At 46.1% G+C, this 20,342-nt stretch overlaps 1 protein-coding gene across 1 annotated transcript; it reads right to left on the bottom strand.

Moving 5' to 3' along the window:
* Positions 1 to 1,248: 1,248 nt before the first annotated feature.
* zgc:194312 (odorant receptor 131-2) lies at positions 1,249 to 5,126 on the bottom strand. Its single transcript, XM_003458878.5, has 2 exons — positions 4,059 to 5,126; positions 1,249 to 1,813 (listed from the first exon to the last, which is right to left on the bottom strand). The coding sequence occupies exons 1-2, from the start codon at positions 4,985 to 4,987 to the stop codon at positions 1,669 to 1,671; spliced, it is 1,074 nt and encodes a 357-aa protein (XP_003458926.1). The 5' UTR covers positions 4,988 to 5,126; the 3' UTR covers positions 1,249 to 1,668.
* Positions 5,127 to 20,342: the final 15,216 nt, after the last annotated feature.

The raw sequence follows: 20,342 nt of genomic DNA, 5'->3' as shown, positions 1-20,342 counted from the left end.
GAGAACTACGTCACTCTTAGAGGTGTTACGAGATGTGGTTAGCTCAGGAAATGGGGGATCAAACCACCAGCATCTTTAAACCTTACTAACTGGTCATATTTCTCCTTGAATTACAGGAGAATCAAGTGTAAAGTGGTTTAGCATCTCATCACTGCAGCTTTTCTGACAGAGGCCTGTAGCTTTCTCAGTTTTTAAATCAATATATGGACACGCATGAACCCCCACCCTGATGTGTTTGGGTCTTCCTAACCAACGCCAGCCTCATGCAGAGCAGGGGAACGTGGTTTTAGGTCCTCGCTATGTGCAGAGAAACTCTGATTTTTAGCATCTTTTTAAAAATTTCCTCTCAATCATTTAATGGCATCTTATAATGTTAGGCTGTAAGAAAGCTCTGGTTTACTGTGCGGAGTAACAAGTAGCGGCGTTATGCCAAATGCTGAAAACAACCCACATTATCTAACCTGGTAACAATGTTTTAAAACTAAGTGATATTTATACTTGGACAATAGATAAATTATAACCCAGCTCGCACTTGTACCAATGTGGTCAGAATATCAAGTAGGTGATCACTGATTGCAGATTTCACTCATGTGTGACCTTGTGTGTAACAGCCGTGCTGGTCACTGGTGTGTAAAAACAAAAACCTGTGTGAGTGAGGGGATGAAATGGCTCCTTAAATGAGATAAAATATAGTCTATGTCTTATGTTAAAAGCACATTTTTAAATGCTGAAACCCTAAGTTGTATTTTTGTTTTATTTGTTATTTAGCTCTGTATTTAATCCCTTTTATAGGCAAAGCTGCCCGTCTCCTTGTCGGCCATAGTTTGTGTACCTGGTATGTTTTCGTGTAACCGGCAGACTAATTATTACACACGCTTAGTTAGATATGACACAGACTCTAATAGTAAATAACTATGTGTGAATTCTCTGAGGTAAGTCTTTTCCATATGTAGACTAGCTTGCATACTCATAACATGTATATTTTGGTAGCGTTGCATTTAGAGTAGGCAGGAAATCGGAGGAACGACAAACAGGAAATGGTCAAAGGCAGATTTGAAACCGGGCCCCAGCGAAAGACACTGTGGCCTGTGAGTCACCTACGCAAACCAGTGAGCTAAATCCACAGCCACACTTCTGCCCTTCCACAGACAGTGTCTGTGTCACGTTTCTCATTTATGGGCTATAATTGCTTGCACTATTGCGCAGTGTCTATGACCTCACAGTGCTGGAATTACCGCATCAACACCATTTAAATCACATTTCTTTTTTTTAATGTCAACAATATTAATAATATATATAAACAACACTCATCAGACCACATATTTAAGAAACTCGTGTATTCCAGTCATTAAGATCCCAAATGTCTCCATCAGCCTGGAGGTCAGGGAGCTTAAGTCTGGACCAGCCAGGACAGGGAACGGTTCCCTCCGACCACTGCACAGCTCTGCTGTTAATCAGCATGTGGTTCACCAGGAAAAGGCAGAAATGGTCAAAAATAGACCCAAGTATAAACATGCTGATGTTCCATGTTGCTGCTGCTGCATGACTGTAACGTTCCCATATCAGGATGAAGCCTCACGGACTGATGTGATGGCGTAAAGGGCGCTTCCTAGCTGAGAACACGTTCCTGTTGCAAATAAAATCCCAACGAAGACCAGCTTTTTCCCTTCAGGCGTCCTCCGCGTTGCCTTGGCATGAGCTCTGGTCATGTGAGAAACTCCTGACAGCCACCGACTGAGTTTCCTCTTGGGGGACTTCTGGGACTTGCGAGACTTCCAGGGAAATGATGGTCTGAGCCGTCATCGTTCTCTCCCTGAAGGGCACAAAAGAGCAAAGACAACAAATAAGCTCATTTGACTCCTTTCTGAGGCATCGTGGTGGATGGCATTTCCAAATCACTGAAAAGGAAAGTCGTTAATATTCACGAAGCTGCACTTTCATCTTGAAATCACACACCAACTGTCCACAGCGATCCCTCGTTGAGTCACGCTGTAGTAATAGCGGTTGTAGTGATGGAGAACCTGAAGCAAATGAGCTTTGTTTTACACGTTTATCTCAATATTAGTCACCCTTCTACAGAAAGTTCCCTTTTTGACTGTTTCTAATATGAGAGCATTAATTTGCATTGTTTTACATACACGGTACACTCAGTTTTACAGAGAACTGCGGTGATCTCTGCACGGACATTACCAGACGATAGGGTGAATCATGCACACGCTCCTGCCATAAACAAACTCAGTGAAATCCTGTCTCGGTTTACTGGATTTTACAGTCAGCGTCCTATTTATTGACTACTAGGCAAAAACCATGTAAAGTATATTTTGGGATGAGCTGTGACTAGATTGTCTTGTGAGTATTTAACCAAATAGATTCTTTTTGTCCCCCCTGGCTGCTGGACATCTACTTTCTTAATCAAACTATTGTCACATAAAGTCTGACAACAACAAGTTTTTGTCTTTATGTTTTTCCCCTTTCCACTTAGTTACGCCATGTTAAGGATTTCTACATTAATCGATTGGTAAACTGATTTCCGAAAAGAGCTTGTGAGGTTGCCTAAAGGTGTTTTTCACACATTGACATGTTGGATAAGTGTATTTATGAATGTGACAACTAACAATAGAGTGTGTAGGTTCTCTGTCAATCTGGTCATGGCAGCCCTAAGAGCGTGAAAAAAAGGAGACTGGACTTCTTTAAGTTTTTTCACGTCATCATTTTACATCTTCAAAAGAGCTCAAAGCCGTCCAAGCGCCATTTTTTCACACTGAGACGGGAGCTGTGAGGTCAGTGAAGATGAACTGTGTGACTGCAATAGTAATGTTTACCCCTTTGTCAGTGTGCCTTTACTACTATAAATATTATATCTAGATCACAGTCTGATTAGCGGATTAGATAGCTGTTATATGAAGGCATGTGACTAATAAAAGGGAAAAGATCAGCCTAAACCAATGGAGGAACTCGTGTGGTGATGCCTCACGGCAACAAGGTTCAGGGTTTGAGCCTCCAGAATGGCTTTGTGTGTGCACTTTGCATGTTGTCCCAGTGGCCTATGTGGTTTCTGAGTGTTCCGGGTTCCATCCACAGTCCAAAGACGTGCACGTTAGGTTACCTGTTGGTTCTAATTTAGCCCTACAGGCGAGAACGTCCATGTCAACCCTGTGATGGGCCGGCGACAGCAGCAATAGGCTCGAGTCACCCACTGTGGGTAAATGGTTAAGAAAGAGGGAGGGTGAAGTAACATGAGTCATGCAACTGCTTGTTGCACAACATCTTTAAGCAATTAATATCTAACATCTGTGGTCCTGCTTTAGATGAAGGTGACTTTGAAAAATACTGAGCACAGCTTTGGTAATTTTGTGGTGACCCTTATCACTGCATAAAGGAAAACAGAGGGGCAACTTGTTGCAAGGTGAATGTCAGAAGATCACACTGCCTGTCTCAATGATCAGGATATTAAAGCAGGACTGTAGAGCATTGACCTTAAAAGATGAAGGCACGTTTGAAAGTTCAGTGGTGCACTGTGACCCAGGGAATGCTGCAGTGATCACAAGAGTTAGACATTAGACTAACAGTCTAATGACTTTGTTGGACTATTGTGGAGGTTTTGCAGGCGGTTCTGCGTTCAGGAGGTTCCGTGTGGAGTTTGCATGTTCTCTCGGTGGCTGCGTGGGCTCTCTCTGGGTATTCCTACCATGTTAGCTTATCGTGCAGTAGTGTGAATGTGGGGGTGCACGGTTGGTATGTCTCTCTGTGAACCCTGCATCTAGACCTGCGGCAGCTGGGATAACGACCCTGAACTGAATGAGTGGATCCATGCACCTGTCCACTTAGTGGAGAGGGTCACTTGAAAGCAACACACATTATTGAACATTATTCTATGTCTGTCCTAAAGGACATTTCTTTCTATCACTTTTATCAAAACACTTAAATTAAATTAGGGGTTATTATTATTATTTATTTATTTTTAGAACTTTTTTAGAAGCCGTTTTTTTTGCTGTTCTTTTCCCCTTCAATCAGTCGGGTTGTAAATACACTGAATGAATGGATGAGCCGGGACATACCTCGTTCTGTAGGGCACATGAGACCAGTTAGCACGCACAGTCCAGCCGAGGACACTCTTCAGATATCGGGAACAGCAGGGGAACCTGCGACTCAACTGCTCCAGAAGTTCCTCTTTACGCAAACCGTAAACAACTGGCGCAACACACTGCGCCAGACTGAAGAAAGCAAAAACGACAACGGCCGACAGCTCCTTGGTCTCCCGCTGGATAAATTCCCGCTTGTAGAGAATTGAAAGCACAAAGTTCACAAAGTTGGGGAGGAGGTAGACAGCCAGCTGGGAACCGTGAAGGGCGATCGTCCTGCATCCTGCCCGATTTCTCCGATTGAGGACCCCGAGCCGCCGTCCCTCCACCAGTATCCTCACGTAGCTGTAGAGAATGATGAGCGTGCACAGCCCTATAAAGAGCACCTTCTGTAGTTCGCCTTTCTTCAGTTGCTCCCGGCCGCACTCGCCCTGATCGAGCGCATCACTGTCTTTAAAAAGCAAACTGAGGGGGATCACCAGCGCCACCATCCAGGTAAACACTCCAAGGAGCCAGGGCCAGTGGCCCTTATTGCACACAGAGCTGTAGCGCATCGGGTGGCACACGGCGCAGAAGCGGTCCAGAGCCATCGCGGTGAGCGTCAGGAGGATGTTGGACGCGCTGCTGATCAAAATGGTAATCATTGCCATGCACGCAGAGCGGGACGGCCGCGTGTCCAGGTGGATCTGGTAGTAGAACACGCTGCTCATGCCCAGGTGAACCAGCGCGGACACCAGCAGGTGGAAAATGAGCACGAAGCGGGCGTGACGCCGGAGCCGCTCCTCGCGCAAGATGGTCCAGTTGATGATGAGGTTGAAGAAAAGCAGCACGGAGAAAGAAACCGTGGACACGTAAAAGCGCACGCAGGTGTAGTCGCTGACCTCCGTGGTGTTGTTCCGTGACATTATTCTTCATCGGGGTTTGGGTGGATTTACAGGATAATGACGGTAGCAGCGGTGGAGCTGATGGGGAAGACAGTTTGTCCGCCGCATGTTCCTCTCTGTCTGCTGCTCTGTCACTGCGGACCCAGACATCCGCTCTCTCTCTCTCTCTCTCTCTCTCTGTCATAGGCAGGCCTACTTGTGTCACGTGTCTGTATGAGGTCCTTTGGTAAACAATAAATTCCCTATAGTTCATATCAACCATCCTCACACCGGCCTCCTTTCTAACTCCAATCCCAGCCAAACCTCGACATCCACCCTTAACACCCCCGAGGTGTGCACGTGGCCTTTGGGAAAAGTTCAAGTGTAACACAATTGCTGCACACTTACACCCCACGCAGTACTAATTATCAGTGATAAGTGATAAGTTCAATTATATTGATCGTCTTTGTCTTTTGAAACAACAGAAGAATTCAGTTTTATAGCGGATCTGCAAAATTCATTTAAAAAGAGCTTTTGAAACATTTTGATATTCCAATATTTTGATATTTCCTTCGACAAAATTATCACGCGAGTTACACAGTTGCTTTCACGTACGAAGTTTCCTTGTGTCTGAAATTGAGCAGTTTGTCATGTAAGCGCTGCAATGAGGTGTCTGACAGCAGGCTGCCGCCACCTACTGCTGGGCTCAAAGCACACTGGCTCCATCTCATCATGTTGAATGTCTGCGAAGTGAAAGCACACTTACACGGGTGATTTCACGTACGAATTTTCCTCTTGTGAGTATAAAAGGCCCCAAAGTTCATAGGATAATTCTGAGTTCTTACAGAGGGTTTTGTAAGTTTATATACGAGTTTATATGCTGTTCATTTAGTATTGAACCTTCTGTTAGTTAGAGCCAGCCCACTGTTTGGTGATGTAATAAGGGTTACTAAGGTGGGCACAGTAGCGGTTTTTGATATGGGGGACATGGGCGGTTGCTCACGGCGGCATCGTGGTAGGGGCGGCATCACGGGCATAGACAAAAAAAGTTTCTCGCGCATGCCAGCGCATTTTGGGGATGGCATAGGCACCGATCGGTTTTCTATCGCCCATTTGCTGGGAGTAAGGACGCCCTCCGTTTGCGAGGTGCACCTGCTGCTTGCAGCACAGGGAGGAGAGGGCGGGGCGGGGCGGCGGGGGATTCTCTGGCTGGCTGGAACAGCATCTAATAACCAACTCGCAAAATAAAACAAAATAAAACCAAACCAACAAACACGAAAACACCAGGCATTATGATACAGACTTATAATTTGCAACAATTTCTTTCGAAATCGCCTGCTTGCTGCTGTACTGAAGTCAAAGTAAACTTTATTGTCAACTCCGCTATATACAGTACAGTATATAGAGAGACGAGACGACGAGGCTCCAGTTACAGCAGTGAGAGTAAACGAACAATAAATATAAGAAGAGTGAGAAAATAAATATATACTTTAGGGCTAGGGGTAAAGGGATCAATAACAATTTAAATGGTATAATTTCCAGTTTGATGATTTAAAGTCTCACACACAACCTGATGACAGCGGCCGGCTGCTTCCAAATAGAGCACATTTCATTCATAATGAAACGCGCAGAGTTGGACATCAATGCATTATTGATGTTTTGGGTTTAAAAGCAAAGTTATTCACAATAGTAAACAGACACTGAAGGAGAAGCGATTAACGGCCTTATTATTTTCTGTACGTTTTTCTCTTGTTTATTCAGTTAGGGAGTTGGGGCAGCACTTGTCTTTTTTGGGTTTTTGTCTCACCCAGGGGTTAGGTAGCACTTCCCTTTTTGAAAGAAACTTGTTGTGTTTGTTATTTTGGCCTTTGTTCACCCTGGAGTTAAAGCTTTCAGTTTGGTAGCAAAAAAATCACCTTAACTTGTAAACTGGCTTCTGGGTATGGCTTTGGGGACCAGGGTGGGGTCACGTCCCTTTTAAACCCAGTGCAGTTCAATGCAGTTGGTATATTTGCAAAAATGTTTCAGGTTTTACCAGGACATTAGTACAATGACTGCCTAACGCACACTGCACCAATAAAGATTTCGTTTGATATACAAAGCGTTGTAGTTGATTGTGTTTCTTTTTAATTTTAGTTTTGACCAGATGTGATCAGGAAGCCGGTCAACAAAGCACAATATTCAGCAGCTACACAGCCAGATATTTCTTAAAGGAATCTTCAGGTTAAATAACAGAAGAAGAAGGAGAAGAAGAAGCAACACAAAAGCTTGGCATCGACTCATGTTCCCAAACAAGACTTAAACTAAATGCTATCCTTTGTATGAATGTTTAAATGTTGGCAGAAATGTTGAACTTATGAGGATAAAAGATGATATGATATGAGTGTTTCCAGTGTCCGGTCAGTCCCAAAGCAGACGTGGAAAAAGAAAGTTGGAAAATGTATTGTAAAAGCAGACGGTGGAGAAATATGAATGATTTTTAAAAGTATATGTTCAGGAATAATATATTAAATATGTGTGTGTGTGTTTGTGCGTGTGAACCGAGGAACAATCTCGTACGCCAAGACAGAAGCTGTTAAACAAAGGACTTAAGCCCATGCCGCGCTGCCAAACGGGAGTCGCGGAAGTTTAGCTCAGTGCGATAGAAGGTGAAAGTCGATGGTTCGAATCTCCATTTACCCGCTTGACATTTTCACTGCCTGACTTGGAGCTCACTTCAATGAAAGGCCGGAGCACATCGTCGCTGCTTACAATGTTGGGACAAATACAGGTGTGGACGTCTGCGAGACATTCCACAAAGTGGATTTGGCACATGGCATAAACACAATATTAACGTACCTCAAACTTCACTACATAGAAAACCTACGGGAAGCACCACACAGACTAGCCAGCTACTGTAAAGAAAATATTAACGTCCTCCAGACCGTGCTACACAAGGTGGCAGACCTGTGAGAACCAAGACTCAGGCCACAGACCAGCCGGGGACTGAAAAGAGAATATTAACATCCTCCACTTTGTGCTACACAAGGTGGCAGACCTCTGAGAACCAAGACTCAGGCCACAGACCAGCTGGGGACTGAAAAACGAATATTAACATCCTCCACTCCGTGCTACACAAGGTGGCAGACCTGTGAGAGCCAAGACTCGGGTCACAAACCAGCCGGGGACTGAAAAAAGAATATTAACATCCTCCACTCCGTGCTACACAAGGCGGCAGACCTGTGAGAGCCAAGACTCAGGTCACAGACCAGCCGGGGACTGAAAAAAGAATATTAACATCCTCCACTCCGTGCTACACAAGGTGGCAGACCTGTGAGAGCCAAGACTCGGGCCACAGACCAGCCGGGGACTGAAAAAAGAATATTAACATCCTCCACTCCGTGCTACACAAGGCGGCAGACCTGTGAGAGCCAAGACTCAGGTCACAAACCAGCCGGGCACTGAAAAGAGAATATTAACATCCTCCACTCTGTGCTACACAAGGCGGCAGACCTCTGAGAACCAAGACTCGGTCACAGACCAGCCGGGACCTGAAAAAAGAATATTAACATCCTCCACTCCGTGCTACACAAGGTGGCAGACCTGTGAGAGCCAAGACTCGGGTCACAAACCAGCCGGGGACTGAAAAAAGAATATTAACATCCTCCACTCCGTGCTACACAAGGCGGCAGACCTGTGAGAGCCAAGACTCGGTCACAGACCAGCCGGGGACTGAAAAGAGAATATTAACATCCTCCACTCTGTGCTACACAAGGTGGCAGACCTGTGAGAGCCAAGACTCGGTCACAGACCAGCCGGGGACTGAAAAGAGAATATTAACATCCTCCACTCTGTGCTACACAAGGTGGCAGACCTCTGAGAACCAAGACTCGGTCACAGACCAGCCGGGGACTGAAAAGAGAATATTAACATCCTCCACTCTGTGCTACACAAGGTGGCAGACCTCTGAGAACCAAGACTCAGGCCACAGACCAGCCGGGGACTGAAAAAAGAATATTAACATCCTCCACTTTGTGCTACACAAGGTGGCAGACCTCTGAGAACCAAGACTCGGTCACAGACCAGCCGGGGACTGAAAAGAGAATATTAACATCCTCCACTCTGTGCTACACAAGGTGGCAGACCTGTGAGAGCCAAGACTCAGGCCACAGACCAGCCGGGGACTGAAAAAAGAATATTAACATCCTCCACTTTGTGCTACACAAGGTGGCAGACCTGTGAGAGCCAAGACTCGGTCACAGACCAGCCGGGGACTGAAAAGAGAATATTAACATCCTCCACTCTGTGCTACACAAGGTGGCAGACCTCTGAGAACCAAGACTCGGTCACAGACCAGCCGGGGACTGAAAAGAGAATATTAACATCCTCCACTCTGTGCTACACAAGGTGGCAGACCTGTGAGAGCCAAGACTCAGGCCACAGACCAGCCGGGGACTGAAAAAAGAATATTAACATCCTCCACTCTGTGCTACACAAGGCGGCAGAGCTGTGCAGCCGAAGTCTCAAACCCACCTGGAAAAGATCTACTCACCTTGTACAAGGATTACACCCTCCGAGAGCCTCCTGGCAGAGCAGCCTCATTGGTGTCAAACAACAATGCCTTACCCCAACATGTGGCTAAAGCGAGTCGGTGACTGGGGGAGGACAGCTCTCTTACACATGATGAGATCCATCTTGAAGCTGAGCAGCTTAGTCTTCTGCATCTGTGGGCAAATTCTCCATTCAGTCATGCATAGGCTTCCACCTGTGACTCTGACCATTCCACTTCCCTGGTTCACTGTCACATTACAGAGCGATGGACAAGTTTGGACTCTGACAATTCAGCTGGCCTGGTTCACCATCACTATACAGAGCGAAGGACAAGGTTGGACTCTGACAATTCAGCTGGCCTGCTTCACCATCACTATACAGAGCGAAGGACAAGTTTGGACTCTGACAATTCAGCTGGCCTGCTTCACCATCACGATACAGCGAGATGGCCACGTTCGGAGGATCAGCAATGACCTGCCCCCTGTGTGATGGCTGAACGGAAAGACGCGCAGAGTTGGACATCAATGCATCATTCATGTTTTGGGTTTAAAAGAAAAGTTATTCACAATAGTAAATAGACACTGAAGCGGTTAACGGCCTTATTATTTTCTGTACTTTTTTCTCTTGTTTATTCAGTTAGGGAGTTGGGGCAGCACTTGTCTTTTTTTGGGTTTTGTCTCACCCAGGGGTTAGGTAGCACTTCCCTTTTTGAAAGAAACTTGTTGTGTTTGTTATTTTGGCCTTTGTTCACCCTGGAGTTAAAGCTTTCAGTTTGGTAGCAATAAAATCACCTTAACTTGTAAACTGGCTTCTGGGTATGGCTTTGGGGACCAGGGCAGGGTCACGTCCCTTTTAAACCCAGTGCAGTTCAATGCAGTTGGTATATTTGCAAAAATGTTTCAGGTTTTACCAGGACATTAGTACAATGACTGCCTAACGCACACTGCACCAATAAAGATTTCGTTTGATATACAAAGCGTTGTAGTTGATTGTGTTTCTTTTTAATTTTAGTTTTGACCAGATGTGATCAGGAAGCCGGTCAACAAAGCACAATATTCAGCAGCTACAGAGTCAGATATTTCGAAAAGGAATCATCAGGTTAAATAACAGAAGAAGAAGCAAGACAAAAGCTTGGCATCGACTCATGTTCCCAAACAAGACTTAAACTAAACGCTGTCCTTTGTATGAATGTTTAAATGTTGGCAGAAATGTTGAACTTATGAGGATAAAAGATGATATGATATGAGTGTTTCCAGTGTCCGGTCAGTCCCAAAGCAGACGTGGAAAAAGAAAGGTGGAAAATGTATTGTAAAAGCAGACGGTAGAGAAATATGAATGATTTTGAAACGTATATGTTCAGGAATAATATATTAAATATGTGTGTGTGTGTTTGTGCGTGTGAACCGAGGAACAATCTCGTACGCCAAGACAGAAGCTGTTAAACAAAGGACTTAAGCCCATGCCGCGCTGCCAAACGGGAGTCGCGGAAGTTTAGCTCAGTGCGATAGAAGGTGAAAGTCGATGGTTCGAATCTCCATTTACCCGCTTGACATTTTCACTGCCTGACTTGGAGCTCACTTCAATGAAAGGCCGGAGCACATCGTCGCTGCTTACAATGTTGGGACAAATACAGGTGTGGACGTCTGCGAGACATTCCACAAAGTGGATTTGGCACATGGCATAAACACAATATTAACGTACCTCAGACTTCACTACATAGAAAACCTACGGGAAGCACCACACAGACTAGCCAGCTACTGTAAAGAAAATATTAACGTCCTCCAGACCGTGCTACACAAGGTGGCAGACCTGTGAGAACCAAGACTCAGGCCACAGACCAGCCGGGGACTGAAAAGAGAATATTAACATCCTCCACTTTGTGCTACACAAGGTGGCAGACCTCTGAGAACCAAGACTCAGGCCACAGACCAGCCGGGGACTGAAAAACGAATATTAACATCCTCCACTCCGTGCTACACAAGGCGGCAGACCTGTGAGAGCCAAGACTCGGGTCACAAACCAGCCGGGGACTGAAAAAAGAATATTATCATCCTCCACTTTGTGCTACACAAGGCGGCAGACCTGTGAGAGCCAAGACTCAGGTCACAGACCAGCCGGGGACTGAAAAAAGAATATTAACATCCTCCACTCCGTGCTACACAAGGTGGCAGACCTGTGAGAGCCAAGACTCGGGCCACAGACCAGCCGGGGACTGAAAAAAGAATATTAACATCCTCCACTCCGTGCTACACAAGGCGGCAGACCTGTGAGAACCAAGACTCGGGCCACAGACCAGCCGGGGACTGAAAAAAGAATATTAACATCCTCCACTCCGTGCTACACAAGGTGGCAGACCTCTGAGAACCAAGACTCGGGCCACAGACCAGCCGGGGACTGAAAAAAGAATATTAACATCCTCCACTTTGTGCTACACAAGGTGGCAGACCTCTGAGAACCAAGACTCGGGCCACAGACCAGCCGGGGACTGAAAAAAGAATATTAACATCCTCCACTTTGTGCTACACAAGGTGGCAGACCTGTGAGAGCCAAGACTCAGGTCACAAACCAGCCGGGACGTGAAAAGAGAATATTAACATCCTCCACTTTGTGCTACACAAGGTGGCAGACCTCTGAGAACCAAGACTCGGGCCACAGACCAGCCGGGGACTGAAAAAAGAATATTAACATCCTCCACTCTGTGCTACACAAGGCGGCAGAGCTGTGCAGCCGAAGTCTCAAACCCACCTGGAAAAGATCTACTCACCTTGTACAAGGATTACACCCTCCGAGAGCCTCCTGGCAGAGCAGCCTCATTGGTGTCAAACAACAATGCCTTACCCCAACATGTGGCTAAAGCGAGTCGGTGACTGGGGGAGGACAGCTCTCTTACACATGATGAGATCCATCTTGAAGCTGAGCAGCTTAGTCTTCTGCATCTGTGGGCAAATTCTCCATTCAGTCATGCATAGGCTTCCACCTGTGACTCTGACCATTCCACTTCCCTGGTTCACTGTCACATTACAGAGCGATGGACAAGTTTGGACTCTGACAATTCAGCTGGCCTGCTTCACCATCACTATACAGAGCGAAGGACAAGTTTGGACTCTGACAATTCAGCTGGCCTGCTTCACCATCACGATACAGCGAGATGGCCACGTTCGGAGGATCAGCAATGACCTGCCCCTGTGTGATGGCTGAACGGAAAGACGCGCAGAGTTGGACATCAATGCATCATTCATGTTTTGGGTTTAAAAGAAAAGTTATTCACAATAGTAAATAGACACTGAAGCGGTTAACGGCCTTATTATTTTCTGTACTTTTTTCTCTTGTTTATTCAGTTAGGGAGTTGGGGCAGCACTTGTCTTTTTTGGGTTTTTGTCTCACCCAGGGGTTAGGTAGCACTTCCCTTTTTGAAAGAAACTTGTTGTGTTTGTTATTTTGGCCTTTGTTCACCCTGGAGTTAAAGCTTTCAGTTTGGTAGCAATAAAATCACCTTAACTTGTAAACTGGCTTCTGGGTATGGCTTTGGGGACCAGGGCAGGGTCACGTCCCTTTTAAACCCAGTGCAGTTCAATGCAGTTGGTATATTTGCAAAAATGTTTCAGGTTTTACCAGGACATTAGTACAATGACTGCCTAACGCACACTGCACCAATAAAGATTTCGTTTGATATACAAAGCGTTGTAGTTGATTGTGTTTCTTTTTAATTTTAGTTTTGACCAGATGTGATCAGGAAGCCGGTCAACAAAGCACAATATTCAGCAGCTACAGAGTCAGATATTTCGAAAAGGAATCATCAGGTTAAATAACAGAAGAAGAAGCAAGACAAAAGCTTGGCATCGACTCATGTTCCCAAACAAGACTTAAACTAAACGCTGTCCTTTGTATGAATGTTTAAATGTTGGCAGAAATGTTGAACTTATGAGGATAAAAGATGATATGATATGAGTGTTTCCAGTGTCCGGTCAGTCCCAAAGCAGACGTGGAAAAGAAAGGTGGAAAATGTATTGTAAAAGCAGACGGTAGAGAAATATGAATGATTTTGAAACGTATATGTTCAGGAATAATATATTAAATATGTGTGTGTGTGTTTGTGCGTGTGAACCGAGGAACAATCTCGTACGCCAAGACAGAAGCTGTTAAACAAAGGACTTAAGCCCATGCCGCGCTGCCAAACGGGAGTCGCGGAAGTTTAGCTCAGTGCGATAGAAGGTGAAAGTCGATGGTTCGAATCTCCATTTACCCGCTTGACATTTTCACTGCCTGACTTGGAGCTCACTTCAATGAAAGGCCGGAGCACATCGTCGCTGCTTACAATGTTGGGACAAATACAGGTGTGGACGTCTGCGAGACATTCCACAAAGTGGATTTGGCACATGGCATAAACACAATATTAACGTACCTCAGACTTCACTACATAGAAAACCTACGGGAAGCACCACACAGACTAGCCAGCTACTGTAAAGAAAATATTAACGTCCTCCAGACCGTGCTACACAAGGTGGCAGACCTGTGAGAACCAAGACTCAGGCCACAGACCAGCCGGGGACTGAAAAGAGAATATTAACATCCTCCACTTTGTGCTACACAAGGTGGCAGACCTCTGAGAACCAAGACTCAGGCCACAGACCAGCCGGGGACTGAAAAACGAATATTAACATCCTCCACTCCGTGCTACACAAGGCGGCAGACCTGTGAGAGCCAAGACTCGGGTCACAAACCAGCCGGGGACTGAAAAAAGAATATTATCATCCTCCACTTTGTGCTACACAAGGCGGCAGACCTGTGAGAGCCAAGACTCAGGTCACAGACCAGCCGGGGACTGAAAAAAGAATATTAACATCCTCCACTCCGTGCTACACAAGGTGGCAGACCTGTGAGAGCCAAGACTCGGGCCACAGACCAGCCGGGGACTGAAAAAAGAATATTAACATCCTCCACTCCGTGCTACACAAGGCGGCAGACCTGTGAGAACCAAGACTCGGGCCACAGACCAGCCGGGGACTGAAAAAAGAATATTAACATCCTCCACTCCGTGCTACACAAGGTGGCAGACCTCTGAGAACCAAGACTCGGGCCACAGACCAGCCGGGGACTGAAAAAAGAATATTAACATCCTCCACTTTGTGCTACACAAGGTGGCAGACCTCTGAGAACCAAGACTCGGGCCACAGACCAGCCGGGGACTGAAAAAAGAATATTAACATCCTCCACTTTGTGCTACACAAGGTGGCAGACCTGTGAGAGCCAAGACTCAGGTCACAAACCAGCCGGGACGTGAAAAGAGAATATTAACATCCTCCACTTTGTGCTACACAAGGTGGCAGACCTCTGAGAACCAAGACTCGGGCCACAGACCAGCCGGGGACTGAAAAAAGAATATTAACATCCTCCACTCTGTGCTACACAAGGCGGCAGAGCTGTGCAGCCGAAGTCTCAAACCCACCTGGAAAAGATCTACTCACCTTGTACAAGGATTACACCCTCCGAGAGCCTCCTGGCAGAGCAGCCTCATTGGTGTCAAACAACAATGCCTTACCCCAACATGTGGCTAAAGCGAGTCGGTGACTGGGGAGGACAGCTCTCTTACACATGATGAGATCCATCTTGAAGCTGAGCAGCTTAGTCTTCTGCATCTGTGGGCAAATTCTCCATTCAGTCATGCATAGGCTTCCACCTGTGACTCTGACCATTCCACTTCCCTGGTTCACTGTCACATTACAGAGCGATGGACAAGTTTGGACTCTGACAATTCAGCTGGCCTGCTTCACCATCACTATACAGAGCGAAGGACAAGTTTGGACTCTGACAATTCAGCTGGCCTGCTTCACCATCACGATACAGCGAGATGGCCACGTTCGGAGGATCAGCAATGACCTGCCCCCTGTGTGATGGCTGAACGGAAAGACGCGCAGAGTTGGACATCAATGCATCATTCATGTTTGGGTTTAAAAGAAAAGTTATTCACAATAGTAAATAGACACTGAAGCGGTTAACGGCCTTATTATTTTCTGTACTTTTTCTCTTGTTTATTCAGTTAGGGAGTTGGGGCAGCACTTGTCTTTTTTGGGTTTTGTCTCACCCAGGGGTTAGGTAGCACTTCCCTTTTGAAAGAAACTTGTTGTGTTTGTTATTTTGGCCTTTGTTCACCCTGGAGTTAAAGCTTTCAGTTTGGTAGCAATAAAATCACCTTAACTTGTAAACTGGCTTCTGGGTATGGCTTTGGGGACCAGGGCAGGGTCACGTCCCTTTTAAACCCAGTGCAGTTCAATGCAGTTGGTATATTTGCAAAAATGTTTCAGGTTTTACCAGGACATTAGTACAATGACTGCCTAACGCACACTGCACCAATAAAGATTTCGTTTGATATACAAAGCGTTGTAGTTGATTGTGTTTCTTTTAATTTTAGTTTTGACCAGATGTGATCAGGAAGCCGGTCAACAAAGCACAATATTCAGCAGCTACAGAGTCAGATATTTCGAAAAGGAATCATCAGGTTAAATAACAGAAGAAGAAGCAAGACAAAAGCTTGGCATCGACTCATGTTCCCAAACAAGACTTAAACTAAACGCTGTCCTTTGTATGAATGTTTAAATGTTGGCAGAAATGTTGAACTTATGAGGATAAAAGATGATATGATATGAGTGTTTCCAGTGTCCGGTCAGTCCCAAAGCAGACGTGGAAAAAGAAAGGTGGAAAATGTATTGTAAAAGCAGACGGTAGAGAAATATGAATGATTTTGAAACGTATATGTTCAGGAATAATATATTAAATATGTGTGTGTGTGTTTGTGCGTGTGAACCGAGGAACAATCTCGTACGCCAAGACAGAAGCTGTTAAACAAAGGACTTAAGCCCATGCCGCGCTGCCAAACGGGAGTCGCGGAAGTTTAGCTCAGTGCGATAGAAGGTGAAAGTCGATGGTTCGAATCTCCATTTACCCGCTTGACATTTTCACTGCCTGACTTGGAGCTCACTTCAATGAAAGGCCGGAGCACATCGTCGCTGCTTACAATGTTGGGACAAATACAGGTGTGGACGTCTGCGAGACATTCCACAAAGTGGATTTGGCACATGGCATAAACACAATATTAACGTACCTCAGACTTCACTACATAGAAAACCTACGGGAAGCACCACACAGACTAGCCAGCTACTGTAAAGAAAATATTAACGTCCTCCAGACCGTGCTACACAAGGTGGCAGACCTGTGAGAACCAAGACTCAGGCCACAGACCAGCCGGGGACTGAAAAGAGAATATTAACATCCTCCACTTTGTGCTACACAAGGTGGCAGACCTCTGAGAACCAAGACTCAGGCCACAGACCAGCCGGGGACTGAAAAACGAATATTAACATCCTCCACTCCGTGCTACACAAGGCGGCAGACCTGTGAGAGCCAAGACTCGGGTCACAAACCAGCCGGGGACTGAAAAAAGAATATTATCATCCTCCACTTTGTGCTACACAAGGCGGCAGACCTGTGAGAGCCAAGACTCAGGTCACAGACCAGCCGGGGACTGAAAAAAGAATATTAACATCCTCCACTCCGTGCTACACAAGGCGGCAGACCTGTGAGAACCAAGACTCGGGCCACAGACCAGCCGGGGACTGAAAAAAGAATATTAACATCCTCCACTCCGTGCTACACAAGGCGGCAGACCTGTGAGAACCAAGACTCGGGCCACAGACCAGCCGGGGACTGAAAAAAGAATATTAACATCCTCCACTTTGTGCTACACAAGGTGGCAGACCTGTGAGAGCCAAGACTCAGGTCACAAACCAGCCGGGACGTGAAAAGAGAATATTAACATCCTCCACTTTGTGCTACACAAGGTGGCAGACCTGTGAGAACCAAGACTCGGGCCACAGACCAGCCGGGGACTGAAAAAAGAATATTAACATCCTCCACTCTGTGCTACACAAGGCGGCAGAGCTGTGCAGCCGAAGTCTCAAACCCACCTGGAAAAGATCTACTCACCTTGTACAAGGATTACACCCTCCGAGAGCCTCCTGGCAGAGCAGCCTCATTGGTGTCAAACAACAATGCCTTACCCCAACATGTGGCTAAAGCGAGTCGGTGACTGGGGGAGGACAGCTCTCTTACACATGATGAGATCCATCTTGAAGCTGAGCAGCTTAGTCTTCTGCATCTGTGGGCAAATTCTCCATTCAGTCATGCATAGGCTTCCACCTGTGACTCTGACCATTCCACTTCCCTGGTTCACTGTCACATTACAGAGCGATGGACAAGTTTGGACTCTGACAATTCAGCTGGCCTGCTTCACCATCACTATACAGAGCGAAGGACAAGTTTGGACTCTGACAATTCAGCTGGCCTGCTTCACCATCACGATACAGCGAGATGGCCACGTTCGGAGGATCAGCAATGACCTGCCCCCTGTGTGATGGCTGAACGGAAAGACGCGCAGAGTTGGACATCAATGCATCATTCATGTTTTGGGTTTAAAAGAAAAGTTATTCACAATAGTAAATAGACACTGAAGCGGTTAACGGCCTTATTATTTTCTGTACTTTTTTCTCTTGTTTATTCAGTTAGGGAGTTGGGGCAGCACTTGTCTTTTTTTGGGTTTTGTCTCACCCAGGGGTTAGGTAGCACTTCCCTTTTGAAAGAAACTTGTTGTGTTTGTTATTTTGGCCTTTGTTCACCCTGGAGTTAAAGCTTTCAGTTTGGTAGCAATAAAATCACCTTAACTTGTAAACTGGCTTCTGGGTATGGCTTTGGGGACCAGGGCAGGGTCACGTCCCTTTTAAACCCAGTGCAGTTCAATGCAGTTGGTATATTTGCAAAAATGTTTCAGGTTTTACCAGGACATTAGTACAATGACTGCCTAACGCACACTGCACCAATAAAGATTTCGTTTGATATACAAAGCGTTGTAGTTGATTGTGTTTCTTTTTAATTTTAGTTTTGACCAGATGTGATCAGGAAGCCGGTCAACAAAGCACAATATTCAGCAGCTACAGAGTCAGATATTTCGAAAAGGAATCATCAGGTTAAATAACAGAAGAAGAAGCAAGACAAAAGCTTGGCATCGACTCATGTTCCCAAACAAGACTTAAACTAAACGCTGTCCTTTGTATGAATGTTTAAATGTTGGCAGAAATGTTGAACTTATGAGGATAAAAGATGATATGATATGAGTGTTTCCAGTGTCCGGTCAGTCCCAAAGCAGACGTGGAAAAAGAAAGGTGGAAAATGTATTGTAAAAGCAGACGGTAGAGAAATATGAATGATTTTGAAACGTATATGTTCAGGAATAATATATTAAATATGTGTGTGTGTGTTTGTGCGTGTGAACCGAGGAACAATCTCGTACGCCAAGACAGAAGCTGTTAAACAAAGGACTTAAGCCCATGCCGCGCTGCCAAACGGGAGTCGCGGAAGTTTAGCTCAGTGCGATAGAAGGTGAAAGTCGATGGTTCGAATCTCCATTTACCCGCTTGACATTTTCACTGCCTGACTTGGAGCTCACTTCAATGAAAGGCCGGAGCACATCGTCGCTGCTTACAATGTTGGGACAAATACAGGTGTGGACGTCTGCGAGACATTCCACAAAGTGGATTTGGCACATGGCATAAACACAATATTAACGTACCTCAGACTTCACTACATAGAAAACCTACGGGAAGCACCACACAGACTAGCCAGCTACTGTAAAGAAAATATTAACGTCCTCCAGACCGTGCTACACAAGGTGGCAGACCTGTGAGAACCAAGACTCAGGCCACAGACCAGCCGGGGACTGAAAAGAGAATATTAACATCCTCCACTTTGTGCTACACAAGGTGGCAGACCTCTGAGAACCAAGACTCAGGCCACAGACCAGCCGGGGACTGAAAAACGAATATTAACATCCTCCACTCCGTGCTACACAAGGCGGCAGACCTGTGAGAGCCAAGACTCGGGTCACAAACCAGCCGGGGACTGAAAAAAGAATATTATCATCCTCCACTTTGTGCTACACAAGGCGGCAGACCTGTGAGAGCCAAGACTCAGGTCACAGACCAGCCGGGGACTGAAAAAAGAATATTAACATCCTCCACTCCGTGCTACACAAGGCGGCAGACCTGTGAGAACCAAGACTCGGGCCACAGACCAGCCGGGGACTGAAAAAAGAATATTAACATCCTCCACTCCGTGCTACACAAGGCGGCAGACCTGTGAGAACCAAGACTCGGGCCACAGACCAGCCGGGGACTGAAAAAAGAATATTAACATCCTCCACTTTGTGCTACACAAGGTGGCAGACCTGTGAGAGCCAAGACTCAGGTCACAAACCAGCCGGGACGTGAAAAGAGAATATTAACATCCTCCACTTTGTGCTACACAAGGTGGCAGACCTGTGAGAACCAAGACTCGGGCCACAGACCAGCCGGGGACTGAAAAAAGAATATTAACATCCTCCACTCTGTGCTACACAAGGCGGCAGAGCTGTGCAGCCGAAGTCTCAAACCCACCTGGAAAAGATCTACTCACCTTGTACAAGGATTACACCCTCCGAGAGCCTCCTGGCAGAGCAGCCTCATTGGTGTCAAACAACAATGCCTTACCCCAACATGTGGCTAAAGCGAGTCGGTGACTGGGGGAGGACAGCTCTCTTACACATGATGAGATCCATCTTGAAGCTGAGCAGCTTAGTCTTCTGCATCTGTGGGCAAATTCTCCATTCAGTCATGCATAGGCTTCCACCTGTGACTCTGACCATTCCACTTCCCTGGTTCACTGTCACATTACAGAGCGATGGACAAGTTTGGACTCTGACAATTCAGCTGGCCTGCTTCACCATCACTATACAGAGCGAAGGACAAGTTTGGACTCTGACAATTCAGCTGGCCTGCTTCAC

Source organism: Oreochromis niloticus, linkage group LG3 (assembly GCF_001858045.2).
Source record: "Oreochromis niloticus isolate F11D_XX linkage group LG3, O_niloticus_UMD_NMBU, whole genome shotgun sequence".
Taxonomy (NCBI): Eukaryota; Metazoa; Chordata; class Actinopteri; order Cichliformes; family Cichlidae; genus Oreochromis; species Oreochromis niloticus.
The sequence above is the reverse complement of the archived record's forward strand: the minus strand, read 5'-3'. Positions and strand labels throughout refer to the sequence as shown.